The sequence below is a fragment of the Coloeus monedula genome (assembly GCF_965178545.1).
Source record: "Coloeus monedula genome assembly, chromosome: 3".
Taxonomy (NCBI): Eukaryota; Metazoa; Chordata; class Aves; order Passeriformes; family Corvidae; genus Coloeus; species Coloeus monedula.
Genome location: NC_138783.1, coordinates 67,941,556 through 67,962,243, shown reverse-complemented (window position 1 = coordinate 67,962,243; position 20,688 = coordinate 67,941,556). Strand labels below are relative to the sequence as shown.

Below are 20,688 nucleotides of genomic sequence, written 5' to 3'. Positions count from 1 at the left end.
ATGCATTTATTATCAGAGACATTTGAGACAGTTTCAGTTTAAGAAAGAGTGGAAGACTCGCTCTTGGCCTGCAGCTTTCTTCTTGCAATATTTTAGGTACTGAGCTATGCTGCATGCTAAAATTAAAAGTCCAAAGTTGTGCTTAGACACTGCAGTATTCATAACTCCAGTATTTCTGATGCTGGCAGATTAATAGCGTATTGTGCTAAAACATGAGTGCCATGCAGTTTTCTTGGCCATATTTTCTGTTTCCATCCTTCTGGGAGTTTGGCAGCAAATGTCCATTTTTTACTTCAGTCCTTCATGCTCTGCAGACGCAGGGACACATGTAACAGCAGTACTAATGAGATTCTTGTAAATGTTAATTTTGGCATGTGGGGTAGTAGTTGGTTTTCCATCCCTAATGGAAGTAAGTGCAAAGCAGCATTGCTTACAGCTGGAGATAATCTATAACCTGTTGTATGCCAGCATGGACTGAAAGCAACTGGAGAGGAGTTTATTGGAAACAGCAAACGTGACCCTTTCTGGCTTATTTGAGGCACCTCATGTTTCTGCTTCATTTAAACTTCATCACAATAAAAATCTGCGACTGCGTTTCCAAGACCAAACCCATCACCCAGGCATGGATCAGAACTGGCAAGGCCAGAGTGACCTCCCTACCATCCAGGTTGATGTCTCAGCTAGCACAGGTCTTGATGCCACTGCCCACTGCAGAGCCTTGTAACCCTGCTTCTGACAGACAGGTTCTAGTGGGTAAATGGCAGGACCACTTGCAAATCCCATAGTGAACGATCATTTTGATTAGCAGGTTGATAAGGGATCCGTCAGAGAAAGCAGGGTTGGGAGTTTAAAATGTGAAACAAAAGCAAACAAACTCTGAATTTGTAAATACTTTCAAAAAGCAGGAGCAGATTTTTAATTATTTTAAGAGAGTAACTAACGGTGATTCAGTTTTTATTGTGGTGTGGTGTATCGGCAGACCTACATGTGTGTAAGTTTACAAAGTTATTAGATGAGAAGTTAAGTTAATGCAGAAAACTGAGGTTTTAAGCTGAAGTGAGACAGGGGCTTCAGTATTTCAGGATGCTGAAATTTTCTCCTTTCACACCAGCAAGCATCATCTCATAAAGAGTCATTCTGACATCAGTTAATTACTATGTGGCTTAGCTATAAAAGAGAGGCAAAACTCCTAATGGTTACTTAGTTTTCTCCTGCTCTTAAATATTTCATTCATCTTTAGCCCAAGGGGCTCATACTTGCCTTTAAATCAAAGATAGGATGCAGACATAAAATTACTTCTAGTGGGTCTTCATGAGCCTACTGATGGGATGAGTTTTCATCCCTTTCACTCACAGGAAATTTGACTAGGGAAAGTAAATCAGGTTGCAGTAACTGAGAACTGCCAGTGGTGACAGCAGTGTGGTGGTGTATGGCCCTTTTCATGCTACCTGCAGGCATCCAGATGCAGGATTTCTGACAGTGCTTGGCTTTGTCTAACCAGATCAGAGCACTTGAGATGTGTATCCCTGATTAATCACTGAAAAGAAGCAAAGGTATTAGGACATACCTGGCTGAAGCCCAAATATGACAGACAGGGGGAGGAAATTTACCTACCATCTTAGTATCAGCAGCACATGTGTGAGAAGTGGGAGGAAGTGTGCTGGGCTCTTGTTAGCCTGGAGTGATTTAAATCCACAGTCCCCTCCTTCCCAGGAGTTTCCAGAGAATGTGGGCAGGAGCACGAATTTAGAGAGTGAAGAAAAAAGGTACCTTAATGGTGTGGCTGTGTGCTCAGGTTATTCCCCTGGGGAGGTGGAGACTTGATCCCGTTCCTAGGGGTTCATCTGCCCTTAGCAGCCAATAGGCTGGATTCTTCCCAGAGAGTGTGCTTCTCTGACATGGCTAATCCTGTACCATGTCATAACCAAGGCAGTCGTGTGCCAGAAAGCACAAATTCATGCAGTGCTCATTAGAAAGCTCCTATGCAAGTTTAAATCTCTTCCAGCGTTGTAGAACAGGCAGTTTTGTGCTCAGAAGCAGGATCAGGTATAGTCTGACCCCACAGCCAGAATAAATTTTAAAGCCCCAAACTGTTCAGTTTGACAGAAATAGAAGCAAGCTTATATCTGATCCAGATCAGGCTTTTTCCTACTGGCAACTGGCAGCTGGCAGATACAATATTAATGATGATAGACTTAAGTTGTGTAGTATTTACTGGCTGGTACGTGCCTTATGTGAGACCCGTTTGCACATCTTCCCTTAAAACAAGTGCAGGAAGTGAATTCACTTGTAGTGCCCAGAGGGAAACTCCTTTTTGGTACAGTTTGGCAAAGGGGTATTGAGAAGTGATTGCATGTATTTGTGTACATCATGAGCAATCTTCTCTACTTTCTGTAGCAAAAAAGGATCATTGTTTCTTGAGGCTAACACGGATGGGAAGCAATGTGGCTGCTTACAGCCTTCAGCACTTGCAGACGTTCTTAAATAACTCCCCTGGCTCACCAGTCTATTCAGCATGGAGAGCTAACAGCTTGCTTCTGTAGCTCCTGTGCGCTCATTCAATGGCACCTTTATCCCATGAAAGCAGCAGTCTCTGACTGGTTTCTTTTTTCTTGCCTCACCTTAACCTTATTCACACTTCACAAAACCACCAGGTAGCTCTGTTGGACAAATTTTGCCTTTCAAGAGGCATAGCAAGGGCAAGAAAACCAGTTCAGGCTTAGGGCTTGAGCTTTATTAATTAATATGTCTGCCTGTGTTTGTGAGGACTCAATTCAGTGACCAAGACAAGTGCCTTCTGGACCCATGGTCCTACGTTCAAGGAAAAGCTTGGTTGTTAGAGCAAGGTACAGCATGAAGGGAGGTTAAAATGTATGTTTAATGGATTTTCTTCCACCTTGCTTGCCAATTGCATACTGTTACTCCCTTGTCCTCCACCTTTTTTATCTCATTTGCTAAACTATCTCTTGCCTGCATCTCTTCATCCTCTCCTGTTTGATGTTCATTAGGCCAGTAATTACCTCTAATTCAGTGCTTATGAACTGAGGCTGGTATTTATAAACCTTGGTGGCAGAAATTCGACAGTTGTTCTTAGATGTCCAAGAGAAAGTCAAAGCTGTTGACATAAGTAGGAGTCATGAACTCCTAATGTATAACAGTCCTGTGCTACAGTTTGCACACTGCAGAGTGGTGAGAAGGAGATATCTGTTAGGCTTTCGGCCAGTTCGTTATTCACATGGATCATTTCAGGGAGGAGAATAGCTTTAAAGGCTGCTTTCCCCTAGCAGCTGCAGCTATGCTGATGAGAAAACAGGGCAGTTTACACCAGCTGGCAGCAGCAAAGCTCAGCCTCCTGGTCAGTCACCTCAGCTCCCCAGCACCTTGGCCACCCAAGTCTTCAGGCTGGAAGGAAGTGACAAATGAAAAGAGAGACAAAAAAGGGTGTATATGTAGGCTGACATAAAAAGCAAGGGAATAATCTCTAGAACATTGTTTTAGTCAGTTACAGTCTTCAGTTACGTTTACTGCAAATACATAATAGCGCATGAACTACCTGCCTTTGAATTTACCCACAGATAGATTTCCATTCCTCACCTTTTTGTCCTCTCTGTGCTCATGTGTGGCAGCACCTCATGATGTGGTCAAACATTGGTGTCTGATGGGGCAGACTGTACCCAGTGGGCTAAATTGTCCCTGGGTGCAGAAGTACAGCCCTATTAGCAACTTCGTGTCTGTGCTAGAAGTGTACAGAGTAGGACTTACCAAGCAGAAACAAGGAGAAGGTAGTTAAGAGCTTTCATCCTAGCACATTCCTGCAGTAATCTAAAATCAATACCAAATGTCATAGGAGACTCAGTAATACCTTAAGAGCCAGCAATCTGCAATTATAATGAAACAACATGTCATATAAAGAACAAAGGTACATAAGATTCGTCATATACATTTATACCATCTTTTTTTTGTAGGTGTATTCACACTCAAGTGATCAGAATTCACATATAAGAACTGTATTACAGACTAAGTTATGTAGCAACTTTTCATCATTTCAAGTTAGGTTTAGTTTCCGAGGCAGCTACTTAAAACCTCTGCTGTGGTGCAAGTCAGATTAAACCTCGGTTAAGATACACAGTTTTTTGTTACAATTTTTAATTTTGTGGACAGATAATTAATTAGCTTTCACAAATGCATCACCTATAGCACATTTAAATATTGCGCTGAGACAAGCATAACTTTTTGTAATGAGATTCACTTTAAGGCAAAAAAAAAAGCTTTTCTCAGAGGGTAGTAAGGCACTGGAACAGGTTACCCAGAGAAGTTGTGGATATCCCATCCCTCAAAGTGTTCAAGGTCAGGTTTGATGGGGCTCTGAGCAACCAGGCCTAGTGGCTGGCATCTCTGCTCATGGCAGGGGGGCTGGAACCAGATGGTCTTTAAGGTCCCTACAAACCTAAGCCTTTCTATGATTCCCTGAAAAAACTCAAGAATTACTGAAATACAGCGTAATAACGTCATTCTTTTAAGAAGGAACATTAGGCAACAAAGCAGAAGTAGCGCTTCTTTCCAGATAGTTTTCTGCCGCTGACTAGATGAGCTGACTAGATGGTTCAGTTGCTTTTAAATAAGATACTAGATTATCCCTAGTTTTCAGGTTGAGGTTGCACATTGAATACCATCATGTGTAAGTTGTGATTTTAAGAAGTGCAGTCAGAATGGTGCTCATTCTGCCTAAAATAATTACATGTTTTGAACAAGTTCTAAGTTGTTTTGTTTGTCTCATGTTAGCCGTGGTTCGCCGTCAACAGCCTTTGCTTTGTTAAGCAAAAGGTGTTTACCATACATGAAGAAAGTCCAAATGTAGCCAGCATTACTGAGGCACCTAACCTGTGCCTGTAGAAAGCTAATGGAAGTAGTATTGGCCAACTATATATGCACTGTGGTTCCAGAAGGGGTTGTTCCATCAGCTTACTGAACATATATTAACAATATTTTCCTTAGAAAATTCTGTAACATGAAAACCTCAGCTGAAGGTTAGTTTATAATCAGTGTTCTTTTACTCACAGGTGGTTTGCAGCTAAGACATAAATTAAAATTTAAGACCAACTTTCCCTAGATTCATCATTCATTTGTGGAGTGATTTCTTTTCAAGATCCAAGCTATTCATCAGTGCTAGTTACGGCTGCACAGCTCCTGAAGTATCTGCAGCCCTCCCATTTCTCACTGTAACTTTTCTAGTCCCTTTTCTAGTTGGTGAACACTGTAACATAAGAAAGATGGCATAATGGCAGATTTGACTATAACTTTTGGAGCTGCTCCCTAGCTGTGGGCCTACTGAACCATTCATGATCTGTAAAGGAAGCCTGTGATGCTCATTGTCCAGGTCTGTGGATAGCCAGAGTTGAGTCGGAATTTATACCTTTCTCAAAAATCATGTTACAAGAGCCAGAGGAAAGTGTCCTGTCTCTGACAGTGCAGCACAGGAGAGCACAAGCTAACCAACTGCAGCACTATCCCAAGTCACACTTGTACTCCATGTTTCCCCTCTGTGCCCATCGCTTGGTTCCCTCCCCCTACCCTGCTAAGTTGTGCTTTTTTCCCTTGGAGAGCAGCAGCCATCATATAAGGAAGGCAGGTCACAGGCCTTTCTGATCTCCTCTCCTTTCTTGTCTCTTTTTGGCAGAAGACCTAGCTCTGGTGGGTAGACCTGGCCGTCTGCCAGGTGCACACCCAGCTGCTCTCACTCCTCCTCCACAGAACAGGGGGAAAGATAGACTGCAAGAGCTCAGGGGTCAAGATAAAGGCGGGGAGATCACTTACCAATTACCTTTACAGACAAATAGGACTCAGTGTGGGGAAAAGTAATTTATTGCTAATTAAAGTAGATTAGGATGGTGAGAACCACCATCCCCAACCCTCTTTTCCAGGACTCAACTTTACTGCTTGATTCCCAGCTCTTCTCCCTCTCCCATCCTGGGGGATGGGGACTGGGGCTGTGGTTAGTCCATAATGGTTCCTCTGCTGCTCTTTCTCCTCACACTGTTCCCTTGCTCCATTGTGGGTTCCCTGTAGATAGTAGTTCCCATCAGGACAGTCTGTCTCCTCCAGGGACTGCCCCATTATGAAGAACCTTCTCCCCTCCATCTCCTTGTACATTGGTGTCTGCAGAGCTGTTTCACAGGATCACAGAATTGTTACTGTTGGAAGGGACTTCTGGAGATCAACCAGTCCAACCCCCTTGCCAAGGCAGGGTCACCTAGAGCAGGTTACACAGGAACACGTCCAGGAGGGTTTTGAATGTCTCCAGAGAGGGAGGCTCCACAATCTCCCTGTGCAGCCTGTTCCCATGCTCCGCCACCCTCAGTGTAAAGTGTTTCTCACACTTATTTCCCTCACTCCTCTCTTGGCCAGTTGTTTTGCCTTTTCTTTTAAGCCTGTTTTCCCTGAGACACCCTCACAGTCTGCAATGCTCAGCTGTGCCCTGCAGTGGGTCAGCTGGAGCAAATGGAACCATCTGTGTCCAGCATGGGGCAGCCCTGGATGCTCCTCATAGAAGTCCCTGCAGCTGTCCCTGCCAGCACCTGGGCACTTGCTCCATTGCCATGCAGTATGGATACTGTAAGCTGTGCACAGGTAAAACAATCCTGCAGTTCCTGATCTTCATGTTAATAAGACCCTAAACTATGTGACTTTTCAAAAAAATTTGTTAGTCCCCCCGACACTGGTCACATCAACGTTGATTGTGTGAGGTTACGTGTGATGTGGAGTGAAGAATCCTTCAGAGGGTGACAGGATGTTGAATTGCGTCCGAAATCAAGTGACTGGGGTTTTAGATGCCTAAATTTTAGTTGAGAGGAATGACTTGGGTTTCATCCTGATACCTCATAGTGAACAATCAGAATCAAATATTGCTCCTGAAATTTTGCTGTCAAATGTACCCTTGAGCATTCTGTGTTCTACAGAGCAGATGTAACCCTTTCCCTTTGCTTTCTGAAGTCAGGCAGTGTAAGTTACTTGAGGGTAAACTGGGCTTTTGTTGGATGTGGTATGTGCAGTTGTATTTTGGTACCGCTGAGTGCACTGGTGTAGCCTCTGTGAATTCACAGACCTGCATGCCCCTGGAAGTGCTCACATCCAGCTGTGGCCCCACTGGGTGGCTTTGCCCACCTATGAGCCGATTTAGGAAGCTCAGCACAAGCGGTGCTCTCCAGCCAGAGCAGGCGGATGTTTTGTGCGCCCTGTTGTTGTTCTGGGTCAAGATTAATTTCAGCACGCTCATATTAATCCATTATATGTCTCTTTCCAGCACAAATGGACCCCCGAGGCCTATCTCCCAGACAAATTAAAAGTGACAGTGATGATGACGACCTGCCAAATGTGACCTTAGATAGCGTTAATGAAACTGGATCTACAGCGCTCTCCATAGCCAGAGCAGTACAAGAGTAAGTATCACATTCCCAGAGCAAGATGAGTGTTGCTGAGGTGTTCCCAGGCTGACGGAGGTGCTGGTGCTGCAGGGGTGTCCTCCTGCCTGCGGGTTGCATACATGCGAGCACCTCTTCCGTGGACCTTGGTTCCCTTTAGGAACAGATGACTGTATCTCTTGTCTCTTTCTCATTCTCTTTTTCCTTCTTTCTCTCTGCCCTCATTATTAGGTCGAGTTTCAAACTGAAATTGTTTCTTCCCCTTTTTTTACTTGGAAAGCTTGGAGGGGTTTTATATCTTCTCCAAAGGGAGACCGGGTTGGATTGCCACTCAAAAACATGTATTTTTTTCTTGACTGAAAGCAGCATCAGGAAGTTGATTCTAGTTGCTGTCAGATAGGAGTTAGAAACATTTCTCCTGAAGGACAGTGTCTTTGGAAGGAAATTACTGAGGGGCTTTGAACAGTTTTTCCATTGCTGTTATTTTTCTGTGTACTTTTGCTAACTGGGTGGACAAATAATTTCTTAATTTAGTGCCTGCACTGCTTGTTTGAAAAGAAAGAAACAGTTTATCATGAACATTAGTAATTCTCTAGATGCATGAGCTTGTTCAGTCACCGTAGCAGCTGGAAGGGAACCAACTGTGAGGTAAATAAGTATTAATATCCCCATTTATAGGTGAGGAGAATGAGGTTATGCATAAAGGTCACCCTGTAGGTCTGAAGCAGAGCTGGAAATAGAACTAGAGCCTCCAGGCACTGAAGCCTGTGCTAGACCCACAGAACACGTTACTTTATCTGAGAGGTTCAAAATATGGGCATTGTGGACATTACTAAATAAGAATGGGTATAATAAAGGCCGTTAGACATTGCTATTGTATAAATTATTATAGATGCATTTTACATGTCTTAATATGGTATCTAAAAATGTTTTGCTTTGTTTTCCTGGACATCAAAAGAGCTGACGTTTCTAAGCCATGTTTGGGGAGGGACAGCCTTTGGTTTTTTGGTTTGTTTTGGTTTTTTTGCCTTTTTACCAGACATGTACTAGCTCATCTTCTAGCCAAGCACAGTAATTGTGAACCTCAAACCGATACTTTCCTTAAGCAGAGAGAGAGGTCTTTATGGGCAAGGCAAGGTTCTGTGATTAGCAGGCTCCTTTTCTGTTGTGATAAAGGAGGGGAAGGTTTCTTCACCAGTGAGGCTTGATGGACAGATCCCATATGTATTTTCAATTTTCTAGTCACACCACCAGGCCCTGAAGTGCTAAGTATTTTTTTCTCAATTTATAGCACACATAATAAGCCAGAAAAATAGCAAGTCATGATTTTGTGCTAAATGGTTTGTCTAATTACTGAAAAAAAGGAGCTATGGAGCACAAGCAAATAATTCTAATACATGACTAGGCAGGCAGATACTGTTCTCTGTGATGGATACTGCTTGAACGCTTAGAAAATTGGTCAAACCACAGAAAGCTTTTTTTAGCTTTTGTACAGTGCATTCCACAGTTTGTGAAGGTAAATATGTTGAGTATTACTTGGCTGGCTCTGGAGCTCAAGAATTAAATTAAGAAATTTAATAATATAACATCAACTCATTCTTGTTACAGGTTTTATTTAAACAGTAATATGTTAGTTTATTTCAAAAGCCCCATTAGGAAAATCTAATTTGACTGTGATCTGCAATTTGTCATCTTTACTTCATTCACGGTCACAGACACCACACATACAGCTGCTGAGTTGAAAAGGAATGTTGGCACTTCATGCCGACTTCACTCAATCTGTTTCTTACTTGGTCTGCAATATTGTGCCCTACAGGCAGGCTCTATTTTGATTTTAGGCATCTAATATGTACCTTAATGTTAGATGTTTAGCAAAGCACTGAAAAAGTGCCCTCATTCCACTGAAAAAGAAGCTCTCATTCTACATGCCCTTGTTGCAGAGAGGAAAGTGCCTCTGAAGCCTTCCAACGGGAGATCCTGTGTGCTCAATTGAAGCATCTAAACTTAGCAGACAGGAATTTCCTCTGAGGACATAGAAAGGCACCTACTGTTCTGCTGAATAACCAGGCAGCATAGGGATATGCATAAAGACTGCTTCAGTAGTCAGTAAATCATAGGTCAAAGCTTCGTGCCTGAGGGAGGCTGGCTGGCCCTCGAGTCTGGACGACTGTCCCACAGAGTGTGTTCTTTTCTAAGTGAGCTTGTAAGCTCTTTCTGGTGAAGAGTTGCCCAAAAAATAACTTCTTGCATAGAGTGGCTGTGAAGTACACCACAGTACTTCCAAAGCAATGGCAGCATCCTTTTCTTCAGTAGTGATTGGTGTTGTACAGTCTTGTCTTTGTTCAGCACAATACCAGGCCAAGTTTGTAGATGCTTGGTAGCAGGTGCAAGACAACAGTTGACCTTCTTCTGGTTCTTTTTCAGACACGTTTTAAATTATTCTGCGTAAGGTTTATTAATATATATATACATATATATATATTTGCCTACTGTCAACTATTCTCCAAGAGCAGTAAGGGGGTTCAGACTCTGGTGATTTCAGTATCTGGTGGTGGACATTTGCTTTGGGTTGATCCTGTACAGCCCCTCACACAGTGTGTGGGGCTGTGAGGGTTTGCCTCAGTGCCTTGCCTTTCCTTGCCTCCTGCCTTTCCCTGTGTGCTGTCTGTGGGGCTCAGGATTCATCTTGCTTGTGTGGGCGTCTGTATCCATGGCAGTTACCTCACTCCCTGCACACAGGCCGGGTAGCAGTTGGCACATTCAATTTAATTTAGGGACAGAGAGAGAGACTCCAGCCTGTGAGCTCCTGTTCCTCTCTGTTGCCCTCAGGCAGTGCAGACAGCTGCCTGGGACACACGTCAGCACTGCAGATCCCTGGTGTGAGGTGAGGCTACGGCAATCCACAGCGCCTGACTGGGGAGCCACTGTGCCAGAAGCTGGGAGTGACAGGATCCTAGTGAATGCTCCCACATCTTCCCTTGCATCTCAGTCTGCCAGGTGTTAATCACAAGGAAATCAGCTAATCAGTTTTTGGGGAGAAACTGTTGTTTTAATACAGTCATTTTTAAGCTTGTTGTTTTGGGAATGATGCTTACACAGCTGGGTCACAGGACAGTTTGGAATGCCTATTTGAAAGCTTTGCTTTTCATGTCTTCTTAAACTGGATAGCATCCACCTATGTTGCTGCTTTGTTTCAGGTCCACTGTGGTCTTATAAGAACAAAATTCTTAGGAATAAAAATTGTGATAATGAAACACTAAGCCACGTGTTTGGCATTAGTTCTTATTTACACAAACAGAATGTAATTTGCCTGTATATTTGTAAAGTGACCAAGTATGACTATTTTTTCTTAGGGAAATTACTTTCTTGCTGCAAGCATTATGTTGGCTGAGCTTCCAGACTTCTTTCTCAGTAGTTCTTTTGGAATGACTTCATAGTCCTCCTTCAGTTCAACAAACCCTATCAATAATGTAAAGTTATAGATAAATAAAGTCATTATTTCAAGCAGGGTACTTTGGTGAAATTTCTTCCTGTGACAGTGCTGCTTTATGGCAGTTGCTCTGCCTTACAAAATATGGACTAAGAATAATTTATTAATCTCAGATAATATGCTCTGTCTGATAATAAATATTGCAGCATTATGTAGATTTCAGTGGGCTTTGCATTGTAAGCAGCATTTCATCCTTTCTGTGGCGTGTTTTACAAACTCATTTTGACATGTAACATCTAACAAAGAGCAGATTTGCTTCTGTATGCCTGACACCATTGATGCTTATTACACAGCAAAAATGGCATCATATATTCAGGGCCAAATCTCAAATACACTCCAGAAATCTTCATGAAGCCAAGGGAGGAGAAGGCCTTAGTCAACCCCAGAAGACCAGTAAAACTTTCTTAGGGTCCCTCACAGAGGCAACATGCTGTTCCCTCAGCCTGGCAGCCTTTCCATCCCTAGGCAGAGCAGATGCAGCAGGCCTCAGGAGCCATCCCCATAGTACATAGTAATGCAAGCCCTGAACAGAACATTCATCTCCTTATTTCCTGCACGCTTGTTTGGTAAAATACGTTATTTTACAGCATGCAGCTCTTCCTCCCTGAATATGCATAACTTAAGATCTCCTACTTGCAGAGACTGAGGGCAGAAGCAGGAGAGGCAGAGGGTAATTTTTAGCATGAACTTTTGACCAGTATGTTGGTAAAAATCCAAAGATGCAGAAATTCCTCTTTCTCTCTAGACTTTTTTTTTCTCCTTAGGTGTTGTAGGTGGAGGAAACGCCTTTGATGGAACCATTTTTTCTTTCAAATGTCAAGGAAAAGAGGAACTGTGCATATAAACTGATGATGCTTCAGATAGTGTATTGTTTTTCTGGAGTAAGGGAGTGACAGAAATTTCAGAAAGGAAATCCTGTCTACTTGTAGTTATAGCTGCAGTTAATTCAGAGAGAGATGGGATTTGTCATTTGTATGTGACTTTTGTGACCTTTAACATGAACTCCTCTTTGTGCTGAGCTGAGTGCCTGGGAGTGCTTGTATGAAAATGAGGTTAGGCACCCTACCCCAGTTCTCTTTGGCTACTTTATGTGATTGATATATTGATGCTCATGTGATCATCTTACTTTATTTTTAAATTCTCTGGCATCTATTACTGCAGTACAATAGGAGTTAGTTTTGGATACAGCACTAGCAAAAAAGAAATTCCACGACAGACAGACAGCAAAGCCACCATACCAATGTGCTCTCTTAAATTAGTACACGCTTTTCAAGTCTGATTTTTTTTCTGTAGATTTCTTTTTTTCTCCCTCCTCTTCACTGTAAATCAACTTCTGTGGTTTATTTTTATTTCTTCTGAAGTTTGTATCTTTGTTTCCATCAGCCATTCATTTTCTGCACTGGTATAGTTTGTTTTCCTGCTTCAGTTGCAATCATTACTACTATTGTGCTATTCATTATTAACTTGCACCTCATTTTTTTCTTCCACTTGCAGACAAAATACTTTGTCCCAAGTCTCCAAGAAACATAAGTGAGGGTGTTTTGGCAGTGCTTGTATAAACTTTGCTTCCCTCTTCTCTGGTACATCTACCCGCTGTGAAGAAGTGCTCATTTTAAAAGTGGCACACAACTGGATGATGATTTTACAGATGGAGAATTGGCTAGTACTCATCCAGAATTCCTCAATAAAGGGGTTTTTTTCACTGGAGAACGCTAATTGGTTTAAAGTGAAATTGTGGGGCTATATCAATTTCAATTTTACTTGTCTCTGAAGAATACCCAAGTCTGGGATGCATTTTTCCACTGCAGCAAGACTTTAGAGAAGGTTGCATAGTTGCTGCAGTTGGAGGGAAATTGGACCACACACTCAGAAAGAACTGTCTATGGGCCTCTGACCTCCCCACAGGCTGTAACATGGTGAGGCTTCTCCTTGGCCTCCTCCAGAGTTCTACAAACTGAACTGACTTGCTAAACAATGGGAGGCATTTATGCAGATACGTAAGCAAAAGACACTGGTGACATGGAGCCCTGCAAGGCATCTGTATTATGGTTGGTGCCCCCACTGTGGCGTTATTTCAGGGATGTTTCTGTTCTAGTTTTGTTTTATTTTTGTCAGCAGTCTCAAATAAGTATCCTGTGTCAGAAAAGAACAGGTTTCTGCAGTGAAAGTGTTGCTGGGATGGAAGTTGGCTACTGACCCAAGGGCACTGCGGAGTGTGCTATGTCTCAGCTACCTTAGGCAACCTTTGGGCGCTGCTGGACTGTCTGGTTTGGACATAACCTTGCAGCAAAGTTCATCTCTCACAATGCAATCTAGAAGTTAGGCTCAGGTTTTTTGTATTTCTTTAGTGGAGAGATGCTTCTAGGTCCAATCATCTTATCAGTTACGATCATCTGCCTTTCAAAAGGTATCTGTCTTCCCCAGCAGCTGTAAAGAAACCCAGACAAGTGGTTTAGGGAGAGTGATAAAACTTAACACTGGTGAAGTTATATATGAGAAAACCCCCTCTGTGTTGTTTTCTAAGGCTATGGTGGCAGTCTGTGACTTGAGAAGAAGCTGAACTAGTACATCTAAACTTTGGCTTGCTGCAGCTACTACAGGTGTGATTTCTCCTGCCTGCGTGCACTCCCTACATGCAGTTCAGACAGCTTGCTGAAGAAGTATTGACTTCTTCTACATTGTGTTTATATGGCATTTTATGAAGTTCGTGCTAGCAGAATCTGAATTCTCAGAAACATCTGTTTGTATGTAAAAATGAATGGGCGTAAAGCTGTATTAAGGACTTCTACTTCAAGAGCTTGAAAGACCTATATACTTTTGGGAATTGCTCTTTAGGCAGTAAGTTTGAACCTTAGATTTCAATAATCCAGTAAACTCGTATTATTCTAAAAAGGTTTTGGTTTTTTTAATATGTGATATTTGACAAAAGAAAAGTTCAGTAACCTGACAGGCAGTAAAATCAAAGGATGCCATCCTGTGCATGCACTAGGATTTTTGGTTTGAAAATTTTCTGCTATATGTCCCAGGGCCTTTTGTCAGGATAACAGATTTCCCATCAGCCAATGATCATTAGAAACAAGGGCTAGTTAAATGGCATCTAAGTCAAAACCAGCTTCTACAGAGAAATTAACATCACTGCCTGCTTTGAAAGGACTGTATTGCTTAAATGGAAGTGTATCAGGAGACAGGAGTATTGTCAAATTGTTCCCTGAAGAAAACTAATTTGAAAATAAGTGTGTTTTTAGCTTGGTCTACACAAAATCATGTCTTCCTGTCTCCTCTCTAAGAATAAGTTTCCATGATTGTTGAATAGGTGATTCTAGAGCTTTTACCACACCATTGCTAGGAGTAATATTTTCCTTTTGAGAGAAATACTTAAATTAAGTGCATAATAAGCTCAGAGAACTAAGGAATGCTGGTTCTGTTAAAGTCCAAAGGAGTTTTGCCATTAACTTTTTTTGGTCTAATGATTAGTCCTGAAACTAACAGAAGTCTGGATGCTAAAAAAGAGTAACTCTACCGTTAGGCAGTTTGGGGGACCAATATCTCACAGTCAAAGAGTTACTTGTAACATGTATTCATTCATTGATACCTTCTGTATGTCTTTTTCACTTCTTTTATCTATCACACAGAAACTTTCAAAGATTTTGTTTCCCAGCTTCAGTTTAGTGTCTGTATTGAATTCACATATAAATGTCTTCTTAAACAGAAGTTAAATTTGTTAATTAATTTAAATTTTAGTCTAAGAAGTGCCGATCGTTTCAAGGTAGTTGTCAAACTTTGCCATTACTGGAATTTTACATTTCTAAACATGTTTACACAAACGTGCTTTGGAATAAAATGCCATGAAACAATAGCGTATGATTATCATTCATGTAGCATTTTTTATCTTTGGAGTGCTTTGGAAACATTAACTAATTAAATTGTGCAGGTCCTCTGTGTGTTCAAATATTATAATTATCCACAGGTTAGTGACTTGCTCAAGGCCATGCGGCAAAGCAGGGAATAAGTTGGGATCAGGTACGTCTGCCTCTTACTCCCATGCTTAATCCACTAAAATGTGTTGCTCCAGAGTGAAGCTTGAGTCATTAGTTGTTAGATATGTGAAATGCATTTTATGGATAGTGAATCAGGCATTCTGTAATTGCTTGAAGAGCATGACACCGAAGAATGAATTATAAATAACCTTATGAATTACTGCTATCCAGTTAGCAGTTTATACACCTCTTTGGCATCTCTTTCCCCAGTGATTCGTCATTCACGTTTTTATGTTTTTTCTTTCTAAATCAGCACAGAAAGCAGGGGCAGAGCTCTGTGCCTTAAGAAACTTAGAGATATAGCAAATATTCATAGCTATGGGTTGGATAGCAGAACACTACCAGAAAAAGCCACAATAAAACTACCTTGGCTAACTGCTACTTTGACTTACCGATAAGAAAAAGAAAGAGCATTGTCCTCTCCTGTCACTTGAACCAAAATTACTTCTTGTTTCATTATCTCGATTAGATAAGTTTTTATCTTTCCTTTTCCATAAGGCAGTTCCTGTGATTTTGTGACAGACACACATGCAGCACAATTAAATCTTAGTAGCAGTGCTTACACTGATTTATGGAAATACTGTCCTGAGTGTTCAGGTCAATGCATGCAAGAACACAAAAGTTGTGTAGGTCACAGGTATGTAAACTGCATATAAAGGAGGAAACTATTAAGAGGGGAACGCTGTTTGGCAAGGCATAATTGAATGAGCGTGTAAATACAGGGATTTTTTAAAAAACCTACTTTTTTTTTTCCTTTCCATTTTCCTTTCTCCTGCATAATGGAAAAAGATTGTGGTAGGTTTTCCCATCTGTTAGTTCAGCCTCTTTGACTAGTGATTTCACCACAACCTCATTTCTCACAGCAAGTACTTTTTAGGCTGGAGATGAAAGAGGAGTGAATGGAAGTTCTTGGATGATGGATATGGAGAGAGTTTTTTTGTGCTGAGCCTGTGTACCAAGGAGATGGCACTGTCTTTGTGTATGTGACCTAGAACATGAGTGTTACTATTTTGAATATGTCACAGAAAGGATACTTGCAGCTTACAGCCACCACACAAAGGAAGTTACTCTAGTCAAAATAAAGGAATTGAAGGCTGAAACAAGGAGTAAAGCAGCATGATGGCTGATATTATAGCATCTAATCCTGAAGTAACGACAGTCACAGGTTTCAGGGTCAAATTCTGCACCTCCATCGTGAGAGCAGTGACAAAAGATGTGTCGAGCATGAGGTTCTGGTCATACTTTTCTTTATTTACCCTTGTGAGATACCCTGAGTTGCCACAGGATAAAGTAGTGCAAGGAAATACGAAAGCTGAGGCAGGCAGAAAATAAGGAAGAGACCAGGGTGGATCAGAGGAGGCTGCAACAGCCAGAGCTCTCTGGTCTAGCCTGTGTTGCTAGCTTAGGGGGGGCATGGAGCAGGCTGACAGGCACTGGGGCCAGAGACTGCCCTAGAAAGTGCTCACCCTAAGGCCTGTATACAGTATCTGCTGCTGGCTGAAAAGCCCAGCATTGCAAACAGAGCCTGAAAAATAAATTAACCTGGGAATGACCAGAAGCTGACATCAGGCAGTAAAGGAAATACTTTATGTACTCATTAAAAGTCAGCAGTCCCAGTCTTGTCAAAATATGTCCCTCAATTATTTGCATGAGAAGTACAATATTTAGCATAATGCTGGGATAATGCACGATAAATCAGGGATGCACAATGCTGTCAAATGTCTGGTGACATAAAAGTCACCATGGTGTTTCTCTTAAGAACTGAGGACCACTGCTGTTTCTGGAATCAGTTGCTTGTCAGGGCCAAAGAGTAAAACCATTTATAAATAAATTCACAGGAGGAACTGGAATAGTGACCAAAATCTCAGTCATAAAAATTTCAAAAGCACAAAAACGGGGTAATGCTGTATAATAAATTGTTTGCTGAAAATTACTTGCCAAGCTGAACAGGTTGATTCCCTTTGCACTAAATTTTTCCACTTCAGAACTGCTTGCTGTCTGTATCACTACGTCATTTCTGAGATCCTTTGCCATTCCTGAAGCACAGTCAGAATAATAGAATGTGGTTTTCCTCCTGCTTGAGAGGAACTACAGTACATGCAGTTGTGTAACAGGTAATCCTTGTCAATATACTGCACAGCATAGAGGTTGCACTATCCCCAAATGCTTGCAACACACATGAAGTACTGCAGATACCCAGGACCAAGATGAGCCACAATAGCACAGGCAGTTGAGACAAGATGCAGATTTTCTGCTTTGGGGGAGGTCTGGTAGAGGTGGTGTGAGGTTCTGAAATAGGTGATTGGCTCCAGCAGTGTGTCAGAGCACCTGCACAAGGTATTAACACTCCCACAATATAGTCAACAAAGAGTTAAAGGCTTTGAAGTTCCACAGGCAGAGCAATCAGCTTCCTAGAGCTGTCTCTACTTATATCCTGGGTGGGTACTTGGTTGTGACTTGTCTCTGCTCTCTTTGGAGCTTGGGCTTCTGAACTGTAGTAGTTCATTAAAATAGTTTGGAAAAAAAAGAACAGATCACATTCCCAACTTTCCGTTGCGGAAATGAAGAGATCAGGTTCTGAGCTTACCTATTTCTACCTGTTGTAACACCCAGAGCATGCTATCCTCTTCCCACTGGCCATCTCTCTGTTTAAAAATGCGACAGGCAGCAGCAGCAGTGGTGCAGCCACCCACGTACGGCATAAAAGCCTAGTGGTTAGAGCACTACCTCAGGAAGCCAGATACTTATATTTGTATGCAAAAGATACCCAGGAGTGGTCATTTTCTTTATTCTGCACTTATATTTTGGATTAGGAAGTGACTGTTACAGATCCCTTTTATGCCAATTGCATGGTCTGAGGTGTGTTTTAGACATTTTCATAGCACAGGTAAGCTTCAAGCTCCAGAGGCAAGGGTTAGGTATTTCTCTCCATGATTTCTGGGTTGGAGAAGAGGCTGGGTGGGAGGCCACAGCCCCTTGGCTTTCATGCCAAACAGAGAGTAGCATAGTAAGTTCTAGGTGTCAGTGAGATTGGTTGGATGATGCCTTGGGTGTCTTTTGCTTCAGTGCCTGGATACTGTAGATTCTAAACAGAGTTTTAGTTGTCTGTTAAATTTCACCTTGTAAAAAATTCAGCATGCAAATACTTAACCTCAACAACTGTATTTTGGTCTGCCATATTACTTAGTTGTTCAAAAGGGAACTTTATGAAAAGGAGTGTACAAAATTTAGAGTTATGACTTCTGGGTAGTGTATTGCTGTTTATATCACTTGTGGGAATAAATGATTTTCCAATAAGACACGGAGATGATTGCAAATTAATTGACATGGAAGAGAACCGTCGATGTTAATGGTTTACCAGTAACCATTTTTCCAGTGCATATTGCTTTCAGTTGAGGGCTAATGGGACAGATTTTGTCCCAGTGCTCTTTGATTAGGTACTGACACAGTTGTAAAATAAAATCTGTACCTATTTGATACTGCGGGACAAGTACCTGATATATATTTCTGAGAAGAAAAACACTCTACATGGAGAGTGAAAAAAGAGTGTGCAAAAACCCAAAACAGTGTCAGGCAGTGATAGAGCTGATAGCCTAGACTTCAGAAATTCTTCACGTCATTTTGTCATCTGCATAGCATATTTCTGTCATGATCGGAAATTTAGTATCTAACAAATGGCAAAAACAGTATAGAAAAGCCAATAATTACTGCACACTTGAAGCAAGGAAATGTGACAGGTTCAAAGTATGCAGTGCAAAATTTTGAGAGAAAATAGATTGTTTGTAGGTTTCCAAGGGCCAGTGGAAAATGCAATTATATAAATCAAGCAAAGTTGTTCTGAAAATTTCCTTTTCACTTCCAACAATTACTATGCCAACCTGGCTATTTTAGTTGAGCATTATAAAAGATCCAAAACATTTTCAGTGCAAATGCATTCAACTGCTAGTGTGCTAGAACTTTTTTATTATTCATATTGTTATTCTAATATTTTTTGCTAGTTTCTTGGGCATTGGCCTCAGACTGCTTACACAGTGCATTTGAGGTCTCAACCACAGAGAGGACAAAAGGGGGTTATTCATGTTCTTGGCTTCCTCAGGTTTTTCTTTCTTTTCCCCTAACTTGGTGGAACTTTTTCCAAAAACCATCTGTATGATGCTTCTTGTTTGAGCACATGCAGTAGATCAGAATTTGTCAGTGAAAAGGAACACTTCATGTAGTCCAAATCTCAACCAGCAAAGGAGTTTATATAGCTATGGCACTGTATATTTGTGTTGTTCATTATTCAAAATAATATTTTAGGAGATTGCCTATTTTCCCTGGAGTCCCAGTTCTAAGTAAAAATGTTAAGGCCTAAGTTTTTCAGTGTTGTGTTGGGAATAATGTTACTTTTACAGCAGAATTCTGGGAGCAGACATTCACTCCAGACACTATTTCCTCTTCATGCAATGTCTGCCTGCTGTAGATTCTAATTAGAGTTTACCTCTTTGTCACTGATTATTTTTTAATAAGAAAATATGATCCATCATGATCCAGAATTAGCACTGAGTGACATGTGGGCCCTTAAGCTTTGACTTTGCTCCCATGAAAATTAATCACAGAGCTCCTAATGACTTGCTTATCATTAGCTGGGACATCTACAGAGCAAATTCAGTTTGAGAAGAGTTTTGAGTGAATGGGAAAATCCTAAAGTGCCTTCCACACCAAGGCTATGTGCCTTACTTATTTGCAGTAAGTTCCTCAAGCTTGTCTAAGTCCCCTTCGATTATTTGGGGTAACTTAAAATTCCTAATTGTCTGTGTTCAATTTCCAGAGAGAGCATGTGGGGCTGTGCCAGGTCAGCTGTTAACCCTTTTCGTTTTTTCAACTCCAGGTATGAAGCATTTTATTGTGTATTATATAATGTTCTGTTTTATTGATTAAGTCTAGTAGCAGTGCTTTTCAGGTTTCTTTCCCTCTTTATGTCATGACTGGGGGATATGTGGGGCTAGGCAAGATCTGAAGTTGAGTATTGCAATTGCTTTTTTTATTTTGGGACTCAAAGGGTGGTGGGAAAGCTGCATTTTTTTTTTTTAACAAATCCTGATGTTTAAAAGATCAGAATAGAAAATATCTTGTCTGATGTTTGATAATGTAGTTTAAAATGTTCAAAATAGCCTACTGAAACTGAGTAATGAAGTTAATGTGGATCAATGTAGCTTGTGTTACAATGGGTCATTGGCAGTTACCGTGAAGCAAAGCTGCAAATGTAGGAAGAGCTCTTTGCCAACATCTCCTTGCTTTTATTTGAAGGAGGGCAAAATTTGAAAACCTTACTGTGTAATGTGCCTGGTAGATGCCCTGCTTTCAGGTGCAGGGTTTAAATGCCAATCCAGTGCAGGGGTGACTGGGAGGCTGCAGCAAGTGTTGTCATGCCATGAGGGCCCTCAGGTTCAGCCCACTTGCCCAGGTAGAAGTGATGTCAAATGACAGAAGGATGCACCAAAGCTGGTAGGGTTCCTGGTATTGTGGCATTCATTGGTGTTGTTGCCTTAGTGAGTTTTAAAATAGTGTGCAGTGAAATGTGCACTCTCAGTGTGCTTGCCTGTCCTCCTCTCTTCTATTGTTTATTTTGTGAGCCTCTCAGAAGATTCCTTTGGAGTTGTGTTTATCATGGGGCAAGTGTAAACCCATCAACTCACTGCTTCATTTACTCTTAGTGACCTGTGTGCCCTCCCTCTGTGGAGTACAGAAGAAATACAACTTC

General features: G+C 41.5%; 1 protein-coding gene across 3 annotated transcripts in view; it reads left to right on the top strand.

Annotated features, from left to right (window-relative positions):
* Positions 1 to 20,688, top strand: part of KLF12 (KLF transcription factor 12) — a 234,776-nt gene that overhangs the window by 154,181 nt on the left and 59,907 nt on the right. For 2 of the 3 annotated variants that reach the window (XM_082278417.1, XM_082278415.1), the window contains 2 exons: positions 7,301 to 7,436; positions 19,756 to 19,815. In XM_082278417.1, the coding sequence (XP_082134543.1) occupies positions 7,301 to 7,436; positions 19,756 to 19,815 (196 nt within the window). The remainder of the gene's footprint in view (positions 1 to 7,300; positions 7,437 to 19,755; positions 19,816 to 20,688) is intronic. The other variant, XM_082278416.1, reaches the window with a different exon arrangement.